The sequence below is a fragment of the Mizuhopecten yessoensis genome, unplaced genomic scaffold, assembly GCF_002113885.1.
Source record: "Mizuhopecten yessoensis strain PY_sf001 unplaced genomic scaffold, ASM211388v2 scaffold716255, whole genome shotgun sequence".
In the NCBI taxonomy this organism is placed as follows: Eukaryota; Metazoa; Mollusca; class Bivalvia; order Pectinida; family Pectinidae; genus Mizuhopecten; species Mizuhopecten yessoensis.
In genome coordinates, this window is record NW_018480025.1 from 143,531 (window position 1) to 164,860 (window position 21,330).

General features: G+C 35.2%; 1 protein-coding gene across 6 annotated transcripts; it reads left to right on the plus strand.

Moving 5' to 3' along the window:
- The first annotated feature begins 5,919 nt into the window (after window positions 1–5,919).
- Window positions 5,920–20,267, plus strand: LOC110442370. Of its 6 annotated transcripts, none has more exons than XM_021485945.1 (6): window positions 6,039–9,741; window positions 10,084–10,229; window positions 10,536–11,306; window positions 17,097–17,261; window positions 18,144–18,256; window positions 18,382–20,266. In XM_021485945.1, exons 3-6 carry the CDS (start codon window positions 11,201–11,203, stop codon window positions 18,631–18,633), a joined length of 636 nt encoding a protein of 211 aa, XP_021341620.1. In that variant the 5' UTR covers window positions 6,039–9,741; window positions 10,084–10,229; window positions 10,536–11,200; the 3' UTR covers window positions 18,634–20,266. The 6 variants fall into 6 exon arrangements, with proteins under 6 accessions (XP_021341617.1, XP_021341620.1, XP_021341618.1 ...); XM_021485944.1 differs by having other exon boundaries at window positions 6,061–6,124; window positions 7,279–10,229; XM_021485943.1 differs by having other exon boundaries at window positions 6,039–10,229.
- The last annotated feature ends 1,063 nt before the right edge of the window (window positions 20,268–21,330 follow it).

The window sequence follows — 21,330 nt, forward strand, 5'->3', positions numbered from 1 at the left end:
TTGTATGTTACTTATATTAAACTTCCAGCACTTCTGCAGTTTTTGTCTTGTATAAATTATCAATTGTTATTTTTCGGTACTTCACAAATACAGGAATCAAAATAAAAATTCTGGATCTGTATATTCCTTTCACAACCGTCAATAAAGTTTAATATCAGATATCAGTAAATAGAGATATCGATCTGGTAAACCGATATATATCTTCTTTTTGACAAATCTAGATAAACAGATTTTGTATTGCATTAAAGGGTAAATGGAAGGATTGCAATGCTAAAGAACTCTTGTACAACTGATTTGTTTTCACGATTAGCTAACATAGTCAAGGCAATGGCGATGGTTAACTATGCTTCTTATTTTACTCTCTGCGTACCGTACGTACTTGATGCCGTAACAAATTATTTAAGTAGTCCTATCCTTTAAGATTATTACATATATTGAAAGCAGGTGAAACCTAACTAAAATATTTACATATTTAATAACAATTGATTAGAAACCATTTCAATGAAAACAACGAGAGTGTTTAATATAGACTTTTACAAAATAACGAAAGACATATAGGATCTGACATGAGCCACCAACGAGTCTAGGAATGTTTCATTTTGGCGAGTCTCTGGCGAGCTAAAATGAAAAATTTGTGACGAGTTTCATAAATCTCATATAACATGGAAACGAGTGTAAGATCCTTTTTATCATATAACTGAAATACTGTCCTTTTATTCGTTAAAACAAACAGCATCTTCCGTCATTTCATCAGCTGTTATTTATTGCCATGACCGAAGCACTACTATCAAAATGTAGGTCAGATCTATCTGCGCTGTAACAAATAGTCACAATTTTTTTTTTAATCACTCAAACAAAATGGGTAAATATTAATATTTAATCCATTTTTTTTTCTTTTCGTGTACAAATATAGAGCTTCAGTTGAAATTTGGAGACAATTTTTGACAAATTAGAGCAACAAACCCACACAGTTCACGCAACGTCACAGCGCGCGACATTCCGAAGCGTCACACTACGCGAAAAATTGAGGTGTCAATAGCTTCACTTAGACTGACTGTCACTGTCCGATTCGTTACTCCTACGTCGTTTCACTAGTTTGGGAAGTGATGTGGTAGATTGTCGATAATTGGTTATGCTGAAATGTCCACCGTAAATGTTTGCACACAGAATGCACGTTTCCATAGAACCAACTGGAATTTTGCGTCCGCCATGTTTACTGCGAGACGTTGTACGGAGTAATTTACTATCGTGGAAAAGTGTGACACGGTCAACCAATCAAAATTGCTCCAGGTCATATAAGCTGAATTAAAATGCAAAAGTATGAAATGGGTGTATTCACTACATAACAGGTGAGTTATATGATAAATAAAAAAAATCATATAACATGTCCTTTATATATCATTTTAATAATGAATAGTTTTATAATATACATGTATAACATATCATATAACTTTGCTCCATGTGAAATTTTGATATATGTTCATAGTGTTCCGTAAAGAATTTGGCAGAAAATCAATGTAATAAAATATCTAAACTAGGGGAAAAAACTGGAATTTGTTTTCTAAATTACATGTAATACACAAAGCGTTATTGAGGATATACTTTTATACAATGTACCTGCTATTTAATACATTCAAAATAGGAGTTTGGCAAGTCTCCAATACTCTTTAAGAACACCAATGTTACATATGTTTGTAACTTGCTAATTCAAGTGCACTAACGTAATGGAGAGGTTTAAGGCTTATACAACCGAGCAGGTTAAGGTAGTGTGTTTTGTTTTAGGTCCAAGCCGGCGTATTTTATGTTTAAGCCGTTTGTCGACATGGCGTTTGAACACCCGAGATTAAAATAAAGAAATAAGTTTGAACTCAACCGTCTTTCCAGACGTGCTAGTATCATTTGAAAACTGGTCTACAATTTCCATAAAAGAAACATGATTCGTGACGTTTTGTTATGTGTAATAGGTTTGGCTGCTGTGACAAGGATAAACACCGCTTCCATCATAAATGCAAAGGCGCTATTAAGTAACATAACGACTGGGTATAACAAAGACATCCGGCCAATTGCTGACCAGAACAATACTTTGAACGTATCTGTCGCTATGTACTGTACCTCAACTCTATCAAATATTTCGATGAAGTTTCTGGGAAGTTAAGTATCCTCGGCACGTTTGTTATTCATTGGGATGACGTGTCCCTAGCTTGAAATACAGCTTCCTACGGTGGATTAGAGCAAATATCGATGGGACAAATAATAAATGGCTTCCTAAACTCAATAACATCAAAGCATCGAGCGCATTTAGTGCCATCAGCGATTCCGACTTTTTGGTGAAGATTTCATACAAAAGTAAAATCACCTGGCAGCCTAGTGGCTTTAACGATGTCAAATGTAGCCCAGCCTTGTCTTACATCCCCATTTGATAGACAGACGTGTTCCATTGAATTAGCACCATGGGGTTATTTACAAAACGAAGTCAATCTCCAGCCACTGCAAACGAAGCTCTTTTTGGATTTTTTATGAATCTAATGGTGTTTGGTCAATGGTTAAAACCGCATCAGGAACGTTTGTGTTCAATGGTATCAGCATAGCGACATTTGATATGTCAATTTCCCGACTTCCGGCATTTCATATTGTTAAAACACTGATGCCGATATACCTGTTACTGGTCATGAATCCACTTGTGTCCGTGTTGCCATGTGACTCAGGTGAACGCGCGGGATTTAGTTTGACCGTGTTCCTCACCTTTACAGTGTTTATCACTATCGTGAACGGTGTCCTTCCCGCCAACTCTGAAAGCATGTTCATACTTTCCTACTTTATATTCGCCGTACTCGTCAAAATCGACAAGTCAAAACCGCAGTAAGAAAGGACTGGTGATCCCAGTTGAAAAAGGCACAGACAATACAGAAGAAAGAACGACGTGGAAGGATGTGGTGCGCATTCTTGACAAATTTTTCATATGTTTTTCATATAGTTTAATTACTGTCAGTAGCATCGCTACTCTTGTCAGTATGTCCAAAGGGGACAAATAATCTCTACTAGACTGCTTCTAGCTTAATCAACATAGATATTGTTCATAATTATTTATAAAACAACTGAAATTACAACTAAAGCGACAGTTAAAGAAGATTCCAGACATGAACACAGAACATGTTGGCATAATGTTATAGTGAGTTTTCTCTCTAACTCCTTGTTTAAATTACATGTTCATGTACTTTAATACAGATACCGTGTAGTCCTTTTAGCAGTTTGGTGACAAGTTCTGATCGTGAATAGAATATTTCGTATAAAGCAGTCTCAAAAATATATAAGAATTAAAAACAAGTACAAAAATAAGGCCAGTAACCGATATAATCTATGTAATCGAACATTATGGAAGAACGGAACAGTGTACTCAAGTAATGACCCGGGTATTACCAAAATCCCGGATAATAACGCTGTGGCCTGATTACTTTATATGTAATCGGATTAAGGGCAGTGGGATTAATGGTAAACATAACACGGTAATAAAGGGGATATACTGGAGAAGGTTAATCCTAGTTATGAAAATGTTTTTCTGTCCTAAGCTTGTTTGGATGGACTATACATTTTTGTGCAAATGTCAGCCTTAGCTCATCCAAGGTGAGAACATTGTCACATTTTCACAATTTCCCATTCAGTATTATATATGATAATCAAGTAATCAATATCAACCTGTAGTTACGTGTTTCCAGATTTCTTTTGTCATTGTACATGTACGTAGATCACAAATATGTGTCTTCAGTGTTCATGTTATGCTAATAAAAATTCAAACATTAGTGCATTGTCATTTGATTGATTGATTGTCATATGTGATCTACTTCAGGGAAAGTGTATCTGTTGTGTGTAGAGTAACTACAAACACTGTTAATATAAAGGTAATTAAGGATCTCTATACCACTGCCAAAACTGTATCAATGTATAAGAATCTATTTTGTTCATGCATAACTATACCTCTGAGAAGTCGTTTCCGAAAGTCATATCTTGCGAGTCTTTTTTATGAAAAACGACACGGATGAAATAAACAAAATAATCGACAAACGTGTTCTGGGTGTAAGAAGTTATGCGGGGTTAGACCGGGATTCGAACCCTGAACTTCAGTTTGTTACACAATCGCTCTTTCCGACTGAGCTACCGTGTCAACGGAAACGTACTTATCCATCGGTGCTACAATTATATAAAAAAAAAACCCAAAAAAAACCGGGTGGTTACCGTGTATACGAAAATCCACAGTGTAGTGAGTCAGGGATTCTTAAGGGACCACATACTGTTTCTATCGACATTGTGACTCCGTATATTACTTACGAAGTCATCAACGAGACGATTCTACGTTAAATGTTCATTGCAAAATATCACAAACAAGAGCTAACTCTCTGGCGTATAGATGTTGCTGTGTTATTTTGATAATTCCAGAAGCAGAGTGGTTTGCATGATAATAAATAAATATAAATATACAACATTTGATATATGTTCGTGGGTTTGTTTTGATTTCATAAGTTATGAACAATTATGATTATTTTTTTTATAAAATAACTACTTCGGGCAATTTTTGCGAAATCGTTTTGTTTTAACATAATCTAACTTAATCATATTGGTTAAAACATGAAAACAATCAACTTTAATTGATATTATCTAGTTATAAATATATCATAAAAGATCCCCTAGATAAAAGTGAGGAGGACATAACTTGTACACAGAATCATGTAATAACTAAGTCATACATGGTATTTCCAACGTTAACATTCCACATCAGAACCGAAAGTAGAATATCATTTTAAACTAGAGATATTCGATAATTAAATCTATATTCGTATGTCAATGACAAGAAATAATAAAAACAACCCCAAAACCCCCATTAAAATCGCTTATGCAAAAATAATGATGAAAATGTTGGTTATATTTGTAACGATATAACCATCTCATCTAGCAAAATAAATTTAACCGCTCCTATGCTATAAACAAGATCGGGCTATAAATAAATATCGTTTGTAAACAAACGACCTTGTTTTTTGTTGCTTATTACTAATAAAAATCCTAAATACATATAGTTTATGTCTGTGTCAAGTGACGTAAGTTACCAGTGGGTGCTTTAGAGTGACTTCTGTTAGCTAGATAGGGCGCTATACCAATTGTTGTATTAAATGTGTGTACGCACTGCCTCAGGAGAGTTTTTGCACAAAATGGGTAGAGGTAGCGCTCCATTCTTGAACACTGAAATGATAAGACGCGTTCGTTGCCACATAAACAGGAATTAGTTTGTTAACCTACCGGTTCCCTTTATTGTTTGTGCTTTTTTTGAGATGACTTTCCTCTTCATTAAGCATCTCCTAAGTTTGTGTATATTGTATTTACAAAATATTATATCATTTTATTTCCACAATACAAATACATGTCAGTTAAGGGAATCTCATCGCCCTGTACATTCTGCAAAGTCTCTCTCCGGACGTTTTAAGACACCACCATAACTATAACGTTATATTGATACTTCACAAGGACAAGATCCGATATAGTGTTACAACAATGAGAAATATAAGGTTCTCAATCTCCCTTTAAGACGATAAATGACTGAATATTTCTTTAATTGACGGATCTGCGTTTTGAATGAAACTCTATTGACCAAATCACCGAATTTAAAAGGTATGCGATCTAACCACATTAGTGCACATTTACGCTACCATAATCTGGGAATGTAATATTTCGGGAAGAAAAGTTAACATTAATGCGATATAACATGAAGCAGTGTTTTAGTAACATTAAGTTATGATTTAAGGAATGTAATAAAAGAAATACTAGACATATGCCTTTATCCCTGACGCAGGTAGTGTGTGTAGTAACGGGTGTGTTCGCCTTAAACCTACCTGTGACCTACATGTGACTTATTAAGTTGTTTCCCGGAAAGCACATCACTTCCTTGTTTGAATTGTATGCACCATGGCTAACTTACTGGGTTGCATGTGTAGTTTCGTTTTCTCTTCTCTGCCCTTTCTTCTCCAAACTGTTGGATTATTCACTCAAAACTGGGTAACATGGACAGGATGCGAGGAACAGGGACTTTTCGGCTATTCCACTTCAAATACAACTAGTGAATGTATCGGCGGTGGTGATTGTAGGTATTGGTACACCGTTGACGAGATGCAAATGTGTATTATTACAACAATAGCATTTTATTGAAAGACAATGCATTAAGAAGAACGTAAGGCAGTCGTCATACATTTGTTTTATCTTTAATCTATAAAACTATGATTCCTATGATCTTCTAATTGAAGCGAACGTTAAAAAAACAACCAATTATGTCAGATATTTGTTTGGATAAGAAGGTGTAAACAAAGGTATAATATTGTCATGTGACATATCCTGTTTTACTGGTTCGCCGCGGGTATTTCCATCAGTAGTGTTGTTTACACCACTAAAACGAAAGTAGAACATTTTAAAACTTACTCTTCCATTCTGATTTAAGTTTTCTGTAAACCTTATTGACATTGAAAGTATTGATCTTGTTCAAGTATTTTATGTCGTAGCTTCGACAAGATGGTCCAGAAACAAAACTACAGAATGAATTGTGTTATTTTTTGTTATCTTAGATTGAACAATGTTTTGTTTTCCCTTTTTCGACTTCCATTATCAGGTGGTGGGATGATCAAATCGTCCTTCGTCTGTAGTTTCTGGTCCGTCCATTCATAAAAGATTATGTTATCGCAATTTCTAGAAAATAAGTACTGATTGTTTCTTTCTCAAATTTCATATGACGGTTCCAATTGGTTCATTGTTGTACACGTTTATTTAATTTCTTGTGTGGGTTCCCCCAATCCCGTAGTTATATATGTTATATTTGGGACTGATCAAGAAAATGAGCTGGCCACAGGGCAGCCATCTTAAATTTTATAGCTCAAGTTTGTTATCTCTATTTCTCAAGAAGTAAACGAAGAACAATGGTCTCATTTTAAATGGACACTCTCAAAACCAGCTGTATGGAAAATGTATCCAAAAGTTACCACAAGATATATTAACTGTCGACAACTGTTCGAGCAGATAGGAGAAAAGAAGAGAAAAGAAGGGAAAAATCAAACTCAAAAATAACTAGATTTGATCAATATCAAAACACGGGATTTCAAACAAGAAAAAGAACAAAGAAATGATCTCGGACTGACGATCGCTTTTATACGTTTCCCTCCCTTCGCTTCCCTTCTCTGACAAACCTTGCACATGTACCTTATTCATACCATAGGTTTTTGTGATATCAGTTCTGTTTTTTGGACACAGCGACACCAAACCCCAGTACACATCATGATGGTCACACAGGCAATGTTGATTGACAGCTGTTATTTGGACCCAACAACACCTAGCCAAATGATGCACAGTGACTCTGTGTATTGTAGACTGACTGGTCACCGAAAAAAGCCTGGTTACCTTCACCAATTTATATAATATAAACAGAACACTTTTACATATTAAAAAAGAAGCTATGAAAATCTATCAGTAATATATTATGAATTATCATAATGAATGTCTTTGGATGTAATTGCAAAAAAATAGAAAACAAACATTTAAACATACAGTGAGTAAATTGTTCCTGGACATATTGAAGCTGACTATTATGTCTGATAAGTTTGGAAGATTAACCTTGTTTGTAGATAAGGTCAGATCTGTGATTCAATAGGACCGCAGTAAGTGGACAGTCTCTACAGAGTTTAAATTTTCTGTATGAGTTATTGCCCTTTGAACTTGTGCAAGTCTACAGTAGCTGACTGAGTAGTGGGGATTCACAGAGTGCGAAATGACGTCAGAGAAGGAATTGGTAAATATAGGCAGCCAATGAGCGGTGTTGTATACGAAGGTAGGTAGTCCGTAAAAGTCATATAGTCCCTCAACTATGCATATCAGGATGATGAATAAAACTAGCATTTCGTCTATACCTGTTTGGTTTGCCATGCAAAACAAAGCTGATGATACCTTCCTCAGTAGAGATTTAAACTATCCCTACTTTTAAGATTGAGAGTGCGTTGTAATTGATGAAGCTTTACCAGCGTGTATTAGATATCTTAATATAAATCAAAGGACTGAGAATACTGAGAACGCTATATCATTGCCAGTATAAGTATATGTACGAACTCTACTACGACAACCCTACATTATGAGAAACGAGGATACTATATCATTGCCATTAAAAGTACATGAGAGTTTAAGTGCATTTTTGAAAATTTTGGCGGGAAAACGAAATTTTCAAAGTGGCATATCTTCGTCTTTTTTGATGCTATGACCATGAAACATTTCACAAACCTTCTTTAGATTTTGCTCTTCAAAATCGGTAGTAGAAAAAGCTCATGTTGAGAATTTCATTTTTGACCTTTGTTTGACCCCATAGCGAGGCCTTGAACTTGACATATTCTCTGATAACATGTCATAGGAAAAAATTAGTCCCGACTAAGATCTATAAAATCCAAATAACGTTCATGCAGAACAACAAACGCTTATGAAGTTATGGTCGTTCTAAATATGTTTTTAGATCTGTGACCTTAACCTTTGACATTACGATCATGATTTTTGTTCAATTGTCTGGAGTTCGTTGTCCGCTATCATGTACTAAAATATGAACGTACCATCTTTGTTCGTTCTTGAGATAAATTGTTAACAAAATTTCTGAAAATAAGAATAAGAAACTTAAAGAAAAAAACATAACAATATCAATAGGGATTTCCATCCGAAATGGAAATCCCTAATTAATGAAAAATTTACGATCGTGGGCACCAAGTTCCCTCTGGGATCTCATGTTATAACATACATAATGCAACAATTCATGAAAACTAAACTGCTGGTGAAGTCAGTCATGATTCTTAATTGACCGTGAACACGACTGGTTTTTTATACATTGGCTCAGTGTCGTAGTCTATCCATGTGTTTTCCCAGTCACTTTAATACCGTACGTTGTGTACACACACACCATTTAAATGTTTAATACCCGACAATGATTAACAATTCGTTGAATTGTAAAGGTTCACAGCAATTGTTTTGCCCTGTGACTCTTTAAATAAATATATTATATTCTGGCCCTATTCACTGAAGATCATTGCATACAGATCATTTGCGGTGCATTTTGTGCTTGTGTGTATAAGCTTTAGTTATGTCCCCTATTGTTTTTGGTCCGTTTCTTCTACTTCTTCCTTTTCTTCTCCTTCTTCTTTTTCTTCTTTCAATCGCATCCGCCGTGAACTTGTCCGGACGTTTTAACAGAGATGACTCGACAGAACTGAATGAAACTTTGCATACATATAGATGAGGAGGAGAGACATGGGTTTTTTTATTCCGAATTTTGCAAAAGCAACAACACGGAGGCTTCTGATTAGTCGAAATTTAGATATTGTTCGATTTTAATGAACAATGAAATTCACCCTTCCACATCGTTGTTAGCAACGCGGTTGCTATACAAATTCAGCCAATCAGAGCGCGAGTTCGATTGTCGGCCATTACCTCCGACAACTTTGTCGGACATTGACACGAGGGAAAATACAAACGGCAGTGAAATAATGGTGAAGAAGTTCTCCTGGGGAACCTGCAACAGCGACAGCCGATATGCAGAAAGATTGGAGAACTGTGTGACATTTATTCCCTTTCCAAAACCCTAAAACCAACCTAGAAACATACCTGAGATGGGTGCAGGCTTGTGGACGACCCCATTCGCAGCTTAACGCAACAAATAAAGATAGACACAAGTCCGTTTGTTCAAAGGTATGTTTATATCCCGATATTAGAAAATATAATGTAGTAAAGCAGAGTATATGGTTGACCAAACAGGCAATACTCACATAATCCTCAATTTCATTCATATGTTTTTAATATGTCTCGAGCAAAACTTATTATGACACTGTGTAAACATAAGAGCTGTCGGTCCAACACAGGGGCATGCACAGCGGAATCATCATTTCTTATTTTGATGTCGTCTGTTCTGCTGGTTTAATTCATACGCATATAAAGAGTTGCGGATGTGCAAGCAGCAAACACATATCAATTATTATCTTTAATCTTAATAAAACCAACATTTTGTTGACCCATTAGTTGTTTACATTACAGCTGTATTACATGCCCCTATGTCAACAAAATGAAAGTAGAAGATACTTGTTAACTGTTTGCCGTTAGACTTTTACGAGAGTACACGACATGTACAGGGAGCAATCAATCATGTGATCTCGAGGTTGTTTTTAGAAAAATCACAGAAGGTTGGTGTTACATATACATGTATGAACAATATAACTCAGTCAGTACAGTACTGTACTGACAGTACTCTTGATAAAGAAAAATACACAGACGGTAGGGTTGTTAACCTACAATATTATGTTATGTTACTGATATAATGGTTGCAAGTGACATAAAAAAAAATCCATGACAAATATTTAACAATCCAAAGAAGAAACTATTAATTTGTCATGATACTGTTCATGATATATCTAATTTTGTTATGTTTATAAAGCCCCTCCCTTTTCATTCTGATTTTACAAGTCATATATACTTCTCGTTTGTTTCAGCATTTTATGAGTGAGTTGGGACCATCAGAAGAATACCCCGATCCTTTGCCAGCTAATGGAGGAGGAATAAAAAGTGCCGCCTTCATTGGAGACTCAGGCATTATGAAAACTGCTAAGGAATCTGCTCTTATAATGAACATTTCAATTTTGACCATAATAGTATTTTATGTATCAGTACATTTGTAATTATGATCAGTTTTTCAGTGCTATAGATTTTCCAAGTAGAAAGTATTGTCCTGACAGGAAATATGTTGCAGTGAACCAGATAAGCTATAATCAATTAACTTCTTTATACCTAGGTGTTTAAACATTTTGATAAACAAATTGTTTTTCCCAAAATGTCTAGTGTGCATACATACAAATTGAAATAGACATTCTAAAGTGAGATTTTTTATATAAATTAATCCAGGGCATGTAGTTATACTGTAAGTGATTGATTTTATTGAAAGATATATCCCTTTCTAGTTTCTAACCAATGAGTCTTTGGTGTTTTTTTCAACCCATTCTCCATGTCTTAATGTTGTGATATATCAAAAGAGGAATACATTGAGATCATATTGTAAATAATTATGGTTACACCTAAACTGTTAAGTCTTGAAAAGCCATTATAAAATAATTTCTTCATTTCTTTATTGTCAAGACACAGCACTGAACTGAGCAATGATATGGAGGATCCCCAGCCCACTTCAGTCCCATTTATTACTCCAGACAGTACTGGCCATGTAGCAGCACCACAGCAAGAACATGATCTTGTACAAATTGATGTCCAAGGTATAGATATGCTTTAGTATAAAAATGAGATAAAGTTTGAAACTGAAAAGATACCAAAACATCATTTTATTTATAAAACCAGAAACTGAACTATGCACTATATATCAAACTCATTTGGCATGTAATCTCCATATGTATATAGTCCTAGAATACTTATGGTAGTGTTGTGTACAATTTCAATTGTATTGGTTTTCATTAAATATTTAATACCAGTTTTACCTGGAACAAAATACAGTGAAGCCTGTCTCGTCCGACCCCTGATTATTGAGACACTTTACACATAATGCTGTAATCCCATGTGTTATGAAAATAATAGTATATGACCTGTGTATTTAGACTTTTGGCAGACTATTTTTCTGTAATCTTACCAGTATGTTATGCCCCAGTGAATGTCAGGTTAGACAGGGTTCACTGTATACATGTATAACTATTATCAATTAATACAATTTTTAGAGACCAGGAATTGCAAACCAATATATTTCAAAGGCTTCAAGTTCTAATGTGAAATTGTGGCAATATCAATGAACAGTATGTGTGTAAATGTAAATTATTATTGGGTTTGCTCAGTTGGTGTGATTTAGGTAAAGCTATATGGTATACCTTATCTTTTGAGGTATGGTAAAGCATGATACTTGTAGAAAAATGACAGCTGAAGTAATATGTTGGTCATAAATTGAATATCAGGATAAATTCTTTCAACAAACAGTTCTTTTGTTGTGAAAACAAGGTCACACCATGGAGCACCTGTGACTAGCAGTTAAGCAGTTGTCCCTGTATTTGAACATAGTAGTTGTATTTTCTGTTCATTTTTACAACATTGTTTTCATAGCTAGGTACAAAATTCTGGATCACATTGCAAGCTTCAGTAATACTCATCTGCCTTGCTACAAAGGGACATTTTATTTCCACAATACCAGTCTCCCCTTTGTCACATACTTTACCATCAGGTGTGGCGGCTAGATGGGAAAATTCATTGTTTATCACTAACCCACAATCATGGACATGTATGTTTTAGACAGACTTTTGACTGACATATTTTTCTATGGCAATTTTCCCCCTACTAACACCATAATCGGTTGCTACAGAAGAGAATGTCTTTATTGTAAACAAATCTCTTAGCATAGCATCAGTAGGACCTTTCTTTCTGTTTACAACTTTGAACATCTGAGATGCTGTAAGTCTTTTCTCTCTGAGTCTGTTCCATAGGGTGTTGGTACTTTGGGACCGTGTTGCCTTTTCCAACATTGCAACCTTTGACATTTCCCCAAATCTTTTTTATTTTTATTTTTTTTTATTTTTATTTTTTTCAAATTTTTACATTAGTATACAATACAGTTACAATATATATATATAACATGACATAACACAAACATATATAAAGACATACACACACTCATTCATTATCATACAAACATCCATACAATTATCAAAAAGGAAAGGTAGGATTGTTGAAAATTTGTATTACATTTTGAATTTCTAAGCTAGCTGTCAGTGTGAGCGTAATCAATATTTACATTTACTCAATATAACAAATATATTTATAAATTGATAAGTTGCTTATGGTAAATCAGTCGTAATTTCAAGTTTGGGTGTTTCAAAAAAAGTTTTGCCATTTGGCCCATTCTCTTTGAAACTGGTCTAAGTAGCTTTCTCCCTTACTTCTAGCAATGTATTTTTGAGTTGTATATGTATCTTTTAGTGTATTTTTCAGGGCAATAATGCAGAGTTCGTTCCTGAGGCACCTTGCTTTGTAGATATATTGTTTTATTGTAAAGATGATCATATTATCCACTTTTCTGTTTATTCCATTCTGACGATATGTACCAAAAAGAAAAGATTTCTTATTAAATTCAAATGGAATGAACAGTGAATTCAACAAATTTTCTAAGTTAACAAGTAAAATTTGAACTTTTTCACAGTTCCATAGCGTATGCTCTATCGTTTCAATTTCTGTTTTACAAATGTTACAATAAGGGCTGTCTACTAACCCAACTTTAAATAAATACGAATTTGTTGTTAGAATATGGTGATTAACCCTAAATTGAAACCATTGCAATTTTGTATTTTTTGTTACAGAAAAAGGGAGTTTAAAAATCATTTTCCAATCACCTTCATCAAATTCAAATTGTTCATTCCATTTTTTTGTTCCACTTGCAATTATATCATTTTTACTAAGCACATTATAAAAATCTTTTGTACCTTTCTGTTTTTTAGCAAATATTTGTAATTTTCTTGGAATAAAAGGATAGTCTATTTTTGGATGGGTCAAGTTACACCGACTGCAAAGCTCCCTTATAGCTGTAACAATTCCGTGATATTGTAAGAAATTTGTTCTAACACCATATTTTTCTCTTATTTCAAAAAAACTGAAGAAGTTGTTGTTATCCTTTTTTAAGTCATTAACTACTACAACTCCCTACCTATACCAATCCTTATAAAAAACACTATTATTATCTATTTTGATTTTTTCGTTTAACCATATAGGCATGTCGGAGATCTGTTTTGAATCTGTATATTTTTCCTCAAGAATAGTAAGATTTTTCCTTGCAAGAAAGACATCTTTCCCAGAAAAGATTTTTACAGTTATTATGACAAAAGGAAATATAGTCTGGTCCACAGTTTACAATAAGGTTTTTATCAATATTTGAATTAAAAATAATTTGCCATGTTCCTTTTGTTGAGAGTAATCTTCTAATCCAAGTTAGTTTTAATGAGTCTATAAATGATTTAATATGAATCATTTTGAGACCACCATCAGAAAAGTTTTTAATAATTACATCTCTTTTAATTTTATCAATCTTACTATTGCAGAGGAAATTATATATTTCTGTATTTATCTTTTTGATAAATGTATTATCAGGATTTGGTAAAGCGATAAATAAGTGATTAAATTGAGAAATTAGGATAGACTTTATTATATTTATTCTCCCTATTGGTGGACATTTCCCCAAATCTTGGTAACAAGGTGGCAACCTAACTTTTACTGGTTGGGTATAAATCATTTCTCAGCAAGACATGACATTGCCATTGTTAAAAGCAATGTCATTCTTCTGAGACTGAAAATAGAATAAAATCAGCTGAATTTGATTTATTTATAGAATTTTTTTTCAGGAACATCTTTGGAACTGCTATCAGCAGCAGCTGAAATCAAGAGGCTACAACAACAAGTTCATCAGTCTAAAGCCTTGAGCAACATGAAGCTACATTGGGAAATCCTGTAAGTGATGACAAACCCAAACCACTGACTGTTCAGGAGATTTTAAAGGAGGAATCACAGATTCAAGGATTATTTGAATATTATACAGGATTCAAATTCTCAACATTCCAGGCCCTACTTGACTTTCTCACTATTCAGGCCCCACAACACCATAATAACATGAAAGACATAGTTAACATGGAGTGCGAGGATAAACTGTTGTTAACATTGATGAGACTGCGACACAATTTTGGTCTTAAAGATCTGGCTTTTAGATTTGCTATCCCCACTCAAGCAGTGATTTGCAGAACAGGATGCGAACCCCTGGCATACCGTGAAACGTTGTAAGTTCGCAAGTCCCTGGCGCAGATGGAAGAAACTCGTAAACTAGGCCTGCTGCACATCAGATCTTGTCACTCTTAGATATTGAAGAATGGAGGAAGGGTAATACTATATAATTTTTGGAATGGGGCATGGGGTAATAATGTACTGATGATTTGTTATCAACACAGAATTAATGCTTTGTCCTTAAAAAGAGGACAAAAGGGAGGGATAAATGTCTATGTTATGCCTTTATGTAAGCTGCTATTAACTTCATTTGCAGAACTTGGATGAGTGCATTAAAGGAATAATTAAATATAATTAAAACGACTAATGTTTTTTACTTTTTATTTCTTCACTGTAAACAGTACATTTAGGAACAAATGTTTTGAATAGGGCCTACTCCCTTGGTTTTTTTTGGATGTAATCGCACAGTACAGCAACAGATGTCGGAGATGACTGTTAACGTTATCAATGTCCATCTTTTGTTATATATAATTTTTACATTTTGAATGACTCATTGACTGCCATTATTGTACGTTAGGCCTGCACTACAGTCTGTAGTTTAGGGTACACGCATATATATAGGGGGTTCATATATGATCATATTGCTATAGGTAAGAACACACATAAACAGTTTAACACCAGCTTGTCATACTTCCCAACTTTTAAAATGTCCATCGAGGAGATTAAAACAAATGTATGTATGTACTGTACACCCTAAGAAAATGGCATCTTTTGAGCTGTTCTTTCAGATGAAATTTTAGCAAATTCACCAGTTTAAATTGCTCAATTTCTTCTCTTGGCCTAGCACCCACTATCACATGACATGATCTTCAAATAGATGAAGGTGGTCATTACTATGTAGATGTGCAACTCGTGAGTCTCCCTCCTAAATAGGGAGAATTGCCAAGTATTGAGCTGCGGATACCGCTATTAAAAAAAACGTCAGAGCAAGGAAACCAACGTACATCACTCCATGATATTTTGAACAACCGTTTAATTAAAAAAAGAAAATAAAAACGGAACTCGACAGACCCAAACTGGATAATCAACCAGCTGAACAGAATGCGTCCTTAACACACTTCTTTGTTAAGCCTACTGTACATGTAATGTTAACAAGTGTGGCTTCTCCCCCTTTCTCATGCTTCGGTAGCATCTCCCTCCGATTGCCACCTCCGCTTGGACATCGTTTTTTGTTAAATTTAGGTTGTGGACATAGCCCTCTCTAAAATAAATAGTTCCCCTGGATAAACATTTTTCAGAATATGTTTTTTTTGCATCTTGGTCGAAATTTTGATATTGTTCGGTTTTGATGAAAATTGGTATATGGGGGTATAAGGGGACTGCAAATTCAATCGCATAGGTTTCGTTGCCATTGCAACCACACGGAGGTTTCTGATTGGTCGAAACTTAGATATTGTTAGATTTTAATGAAAATTGGTATGTAGGGGTATTAAGGGACTGCGAATTCAAGTGCATATGTTTCGTTTCCATAGCAACCACACGGAAGCTTCTGTTTGGTCGAAATTTCGGTATTGTTCGATTTCACTCATATTTAGTATGTACATTATAGGAGTATTATGGCAATGCGATACTTTTCAGATGCATCTATGCGACTATGGGGGCAGGCAGTTTGGGGACATCTGTAATGGTCCCCCATTACAATTAGTACATGTTAATCTTTTGTTTCTATGCTATCGCTGAGATATATTTCGTGATAGACTTTGTGCTGTTGACGCTGTGGTACATAATGTGCTCGTGTGTGATGACCATGTGTTATACTTATTTGTTGTATGTTATCTTTGTGCTGAAGCTGTGGTTATTTTCTATTTTTCTGTTGACTTTGTTTTGTATTTGTACCGGTATTTGCCATTGTGATATATTTTGTCCTCGTATTGGACGCGATGAAATGTTTACGTTGTGGTATATAATTCAGCCTTGTTTGTTGATACATTCTATCTTTGCTGACACTGTGGTATATTTGGTCCCTACATGGGGTTGACACTTTTAATTTTTTATCTCTTTCAATTTTACGGCAAAAAATATGGATCCCTGTTCCATTGCAAGCAAACAGTCAATTTTGCTTAATATCATTTTATCTACAACTGAAGTCTAACGGAACTCGTCTTGGGAACTACAGGTAGTTTATCTTGATTGGTTTAAACGAACGTATTGTAATTGGAAGTCTTTGGTCTCTTTCCGTTGTTGTTAAGACAATTTTCCATTCATTGTCCCTAAATGTGTAAAGTCTGTATATGCGTTCGTTTAAGATATCAGCTCAGCCGCCCTTGGCCTACAAGCAACGTCATTCGCCATCCACCTGCTAATTTATTTGACCTCGATATGGCTGATGTGCTGTAGCGGAGAAGATGCCGATGACGTTGGATGCTGTTTATGTTGTGCCGGATGCTCCATCATGATGTACCCAGCTGCAGGTATGTTAACTTCTACATGTTTGTAGATGTCTTTTAGAAACAATTTTGCAACTTTTTTTTATATAGTTCTTCCTTATTGGCATTTTTTCGCTTTTATGCATTGACATGCTTTCAATTAGCATTCAACGTCAATCGGAATGTCAACTGGAAATATGAAACATGGCGTGCGCAAGCGCGTCATTTAGATGTTCCATTTCACTTCATATTGGCAATGCATATCATCTGAAAGCAGTCAATGCATAAAAACGAGAAAACACCAAAAAGGGAAGAACAAGAAAATTCCTTTTATTCTTTAACCACTTAAAAGTTCAATTTGGTAGAAATTCAAACGACTTTATCAAAATTCGGCAAAAACCTCGAATAAATGTATTAATCGTCTAAACTTGTTGAATAAATAAAACGCCTATCTTAAGGGTTGGTCAGCGGTATTGAAGTAACAATGATGACATCATTTGTAATGTCATAGAGTAATTAATGTTGTATGATGATATTCTAGTGATACATGACACAAGCCGAATAGAGTTTCTCCCCTTTGCAATCTCTTTAAAGCTTATAATGATATTTGCAGAGGACATCCGCCCATAACGAATCCCAAAACTACACAAAAGTGTATCCGTTCTTTAAAAGTTAACAAACAAGATTTATGCATTCGTGTCATTACCAATAAAATGGACTTTTATCCCAAAACAATATTGTCAAGCTACATATTCGTAAATAATTTGCTTTGATATTAGTTTTTTGGGAAATTACCTCAAAGTTCTCATTTAAATTCCAATTAAGAAAAATACATAGGCGTATACTTATGATAACTGCTTACGAGGAGTGAAACAATGACGTCAATGCCAGGCTACAGAACTTAGCTCTTTATGGGTTTTCACACAGGGTTATTAAGTATAGTCGGATGTGGTGCGATGTCTACCATAGACGTGCCGGAATTCTCGTACGGTTATTCGTTTGGCCTGTGTCTCGCCAGTGGTGTCTACGTCATGCTTCAGGTTAGTATCCAGTGTTTATAGTCAAAGAGAGGTTTAGGTATGTTATGAACTATTGTCTGATATTCATGAATTTCTGAAACAAAAAAAACCAACACCATTCAGTCCTCTTATTTACTATCAAACAGACTATCCTGTTATGCTGCTGCATATTCAAACCAAGAAAAGCCAGCGACAACGGTGACGACTTCCCGGCATCCCGACAGACTCGAACCACTGTGGCGACCACTGTTGCCAGCAGTCAGCTAAATCTCACGTACAACTACCAAGGACAGCATGTAGCTATTGTCATGACGGAGATAGAGGAACAAGCAATGATTAATGGAGACATGATGTTTCGCAACTTGAGGATCAGGCAGTTCGTTAGAATTGTTCGCTGATCACAGAACTAACAACGCACTTCAATGTTTGCCTCTAAGTTAAGGTGTGTTAAGCGCGTACCAAAGACTCCAAAAGGGCTAATATAATTTTCCCATCATTTTTGTTTAGTGTTGCTTTTACTAGATACTGTTCTGCTATTTTTGCTATATTTATTTCGGAACACTTTTTTATGTTTTATTCCAATCTTTTGACTCTTAGTACCACTGACATGACTTGAATGAACGAAATGGCGAAATGGTGCCTTGAAAATATTTACTTCGCTTGGCTCTCATCATCTTCATTCTATGTTAATAGTAATTTAACTCCGTCTCTGGACATAGTTATGGACTTCCGTTCTTGCAGTCTTCGTGTATGTTGGAAAAAAACTTTGAAGCTTTTGATATCTCTATATCTGTATTGTCACTGATCAGAATTATTTACACTCTGTGTATTTAACTTTTAACATTTTGCTTTTGAGTTAAATATGACTTTATTCGATCTTGATGTATCTTATTTCTAAAGTGTTTTTTATATGAAACATGATACATTACCTATTGTTTGGTAAATAAAGTGAAAAAAGGATTTTTTTAAATTGAATCTCTATCAATCACTACAGTTATTGAACCATATTTCGAACTTTTACAAAGGTCAGGTCATTTTCTGTTAGTCGTATTTGACAACAAATCAATATTACTGACGCCCGCCTTCTGTAACCTTTTGCAGAATTATGAGTCAGTTACCATTAATACTATCTACGTATCAATTTCTCTGGGCTCTGATATGCTTCGTTTATAATCTTGTTCTGTATTAATCAATGTAGATCAGAAATAATAATAATTTGAGGCTCTTATCCCACTTTTATGATATGTGCTTAGCCTGTATCATGATATAATTTAGCTATTTAGAAAGGGTATAAATAGTTAAACATAAAATGTCCATGAATAGATTACTATGTTTGAAGTTTTCCATGTTCTTATGCAATAAAAAGAACTGATTTTAAAATAAAATAAAATGTTTATTTACCATATGGCCCGGCCAGGGTGGCCAAAAGTCCGATGGTAAGCGTGTGCCACATACTTGGAATCAGGAAAGCGTTTCCGGACCGCCAGGACGCTCGTCCTTATATAGTACGACAAGGCATTTGACAGCGCAATTATTTTAACCATAACTGTTTCCCAGGCTTCAGATGTTGTCTGACATTTATAAAGGTGTATTAGCTGTCATCATTTCGGATAATGTGACTAATTCGCCTCGTAATGAGCTGTCGTTTTATTTACTTTCGTCGAATATTTTAAAAAGATAATCATGTAATAGTTTGATGTAGGCACGTAGTGCCTTTTAGATTGTTTGCGCATTTCAATGTATCATATTTATAAGATCATGAGTAGTATCATTTTGATTAAGAAAACGACGTAACCCTCCGACTCCCATCCAGTACCTCCGCAAGTTAATGTTACATGCAGTGTATCCATAAACAGAACACTTTTAGTGAAATTTTGATGTATGTAATACCATAGCATCAATTCAAATACAGATTTTTCGTGGTTTTTTTTTATAAAATGATATAATCCACTTTTCTTTTTCTATTACAAGTTTATATTTTTGGCACATGGTTCTATTATTTTTTTTTTTTTATATCCAAATAGATATATAGCGTTTCATGGCACGTACATTAAAAATGATTATTTTTGTAATTGTTTCTAACTTTAAACTGTCTAGATAACCATAACCAACAGCCGGTAAAGCCGATGTATAGTTGAATGATCAGAAAAATAGCATGCAGTGAAAATCGCATTAAAAGTGCTGCTTTGAATTGCATACCAATTTTTAGGCCGCTTTCCCACAATTTCTCCCCCGTTTTGAGTACTATCCCGTTTTTGGGACATTAACATTAATCACGTACGACCGGAGCAAACAAAAAATACCTTTAATGAATATTGATCTGTGCTGAAAAATTGTATTCTGTTATGCCATCCTCCGTATCCAGGGGTTACGCTCACTTTCGCTCTCTGCACCCCTGGGATATGTCATAACAAATCAAAGGCACGCGGCAAGCTATTTGATTAGTTTCAGGTAAAAACATCTGACCAATCATTAGTCTGATACTGGTCATTCGAAGGAGCGACGCCCGACTTCAAAGCCAGTAAGTTTTACCGTCACGCGACTGCGAAGTTCTTTTGATGTACATCAAATGATCAAACTGGTTTCTCGTCTCATCCACAAGGTGCTGCACACTGAGCCTTCGATTTGCTATGCCATATTTCAGGGGTGCAGTGAGCGTTACCCCTGGATACCGAGGATGGCATTCTGGTTGCTTGTTTTGTTGACATGTTTAATGGTTACTGAAGTTAGGAGCAGAAAAATTGAGGTGGGAACAGTGTATGTGAGGTGGGAACAGTGTGAACAGTGTATGTGAGGTGAGGAACAGTGTATGTTAGGTGAGGAACAGTGTATGTGAGGTGAGGACCAGGGTATGTGAGGTGAGGAACAGTGTATGTGAGGTGTGGAACAGTGTATGTGAGGTCAGAAGCAGTGTAATTGAGGTGGGTAAACGTGTATGTGAAGTGAGGTGTAGTGTCGTTGAGGTGGAAAACCGTGTATGTGAGGTGAGGTGTAGTGTCATTGAGGTTGCAAACAGTAAATGTGAGTTGGGGAGCAGTATAATTGAGATAGGAAACAGTGTATGTGAAGTGAGGAGCGGTGTAATTGAGGTGGGA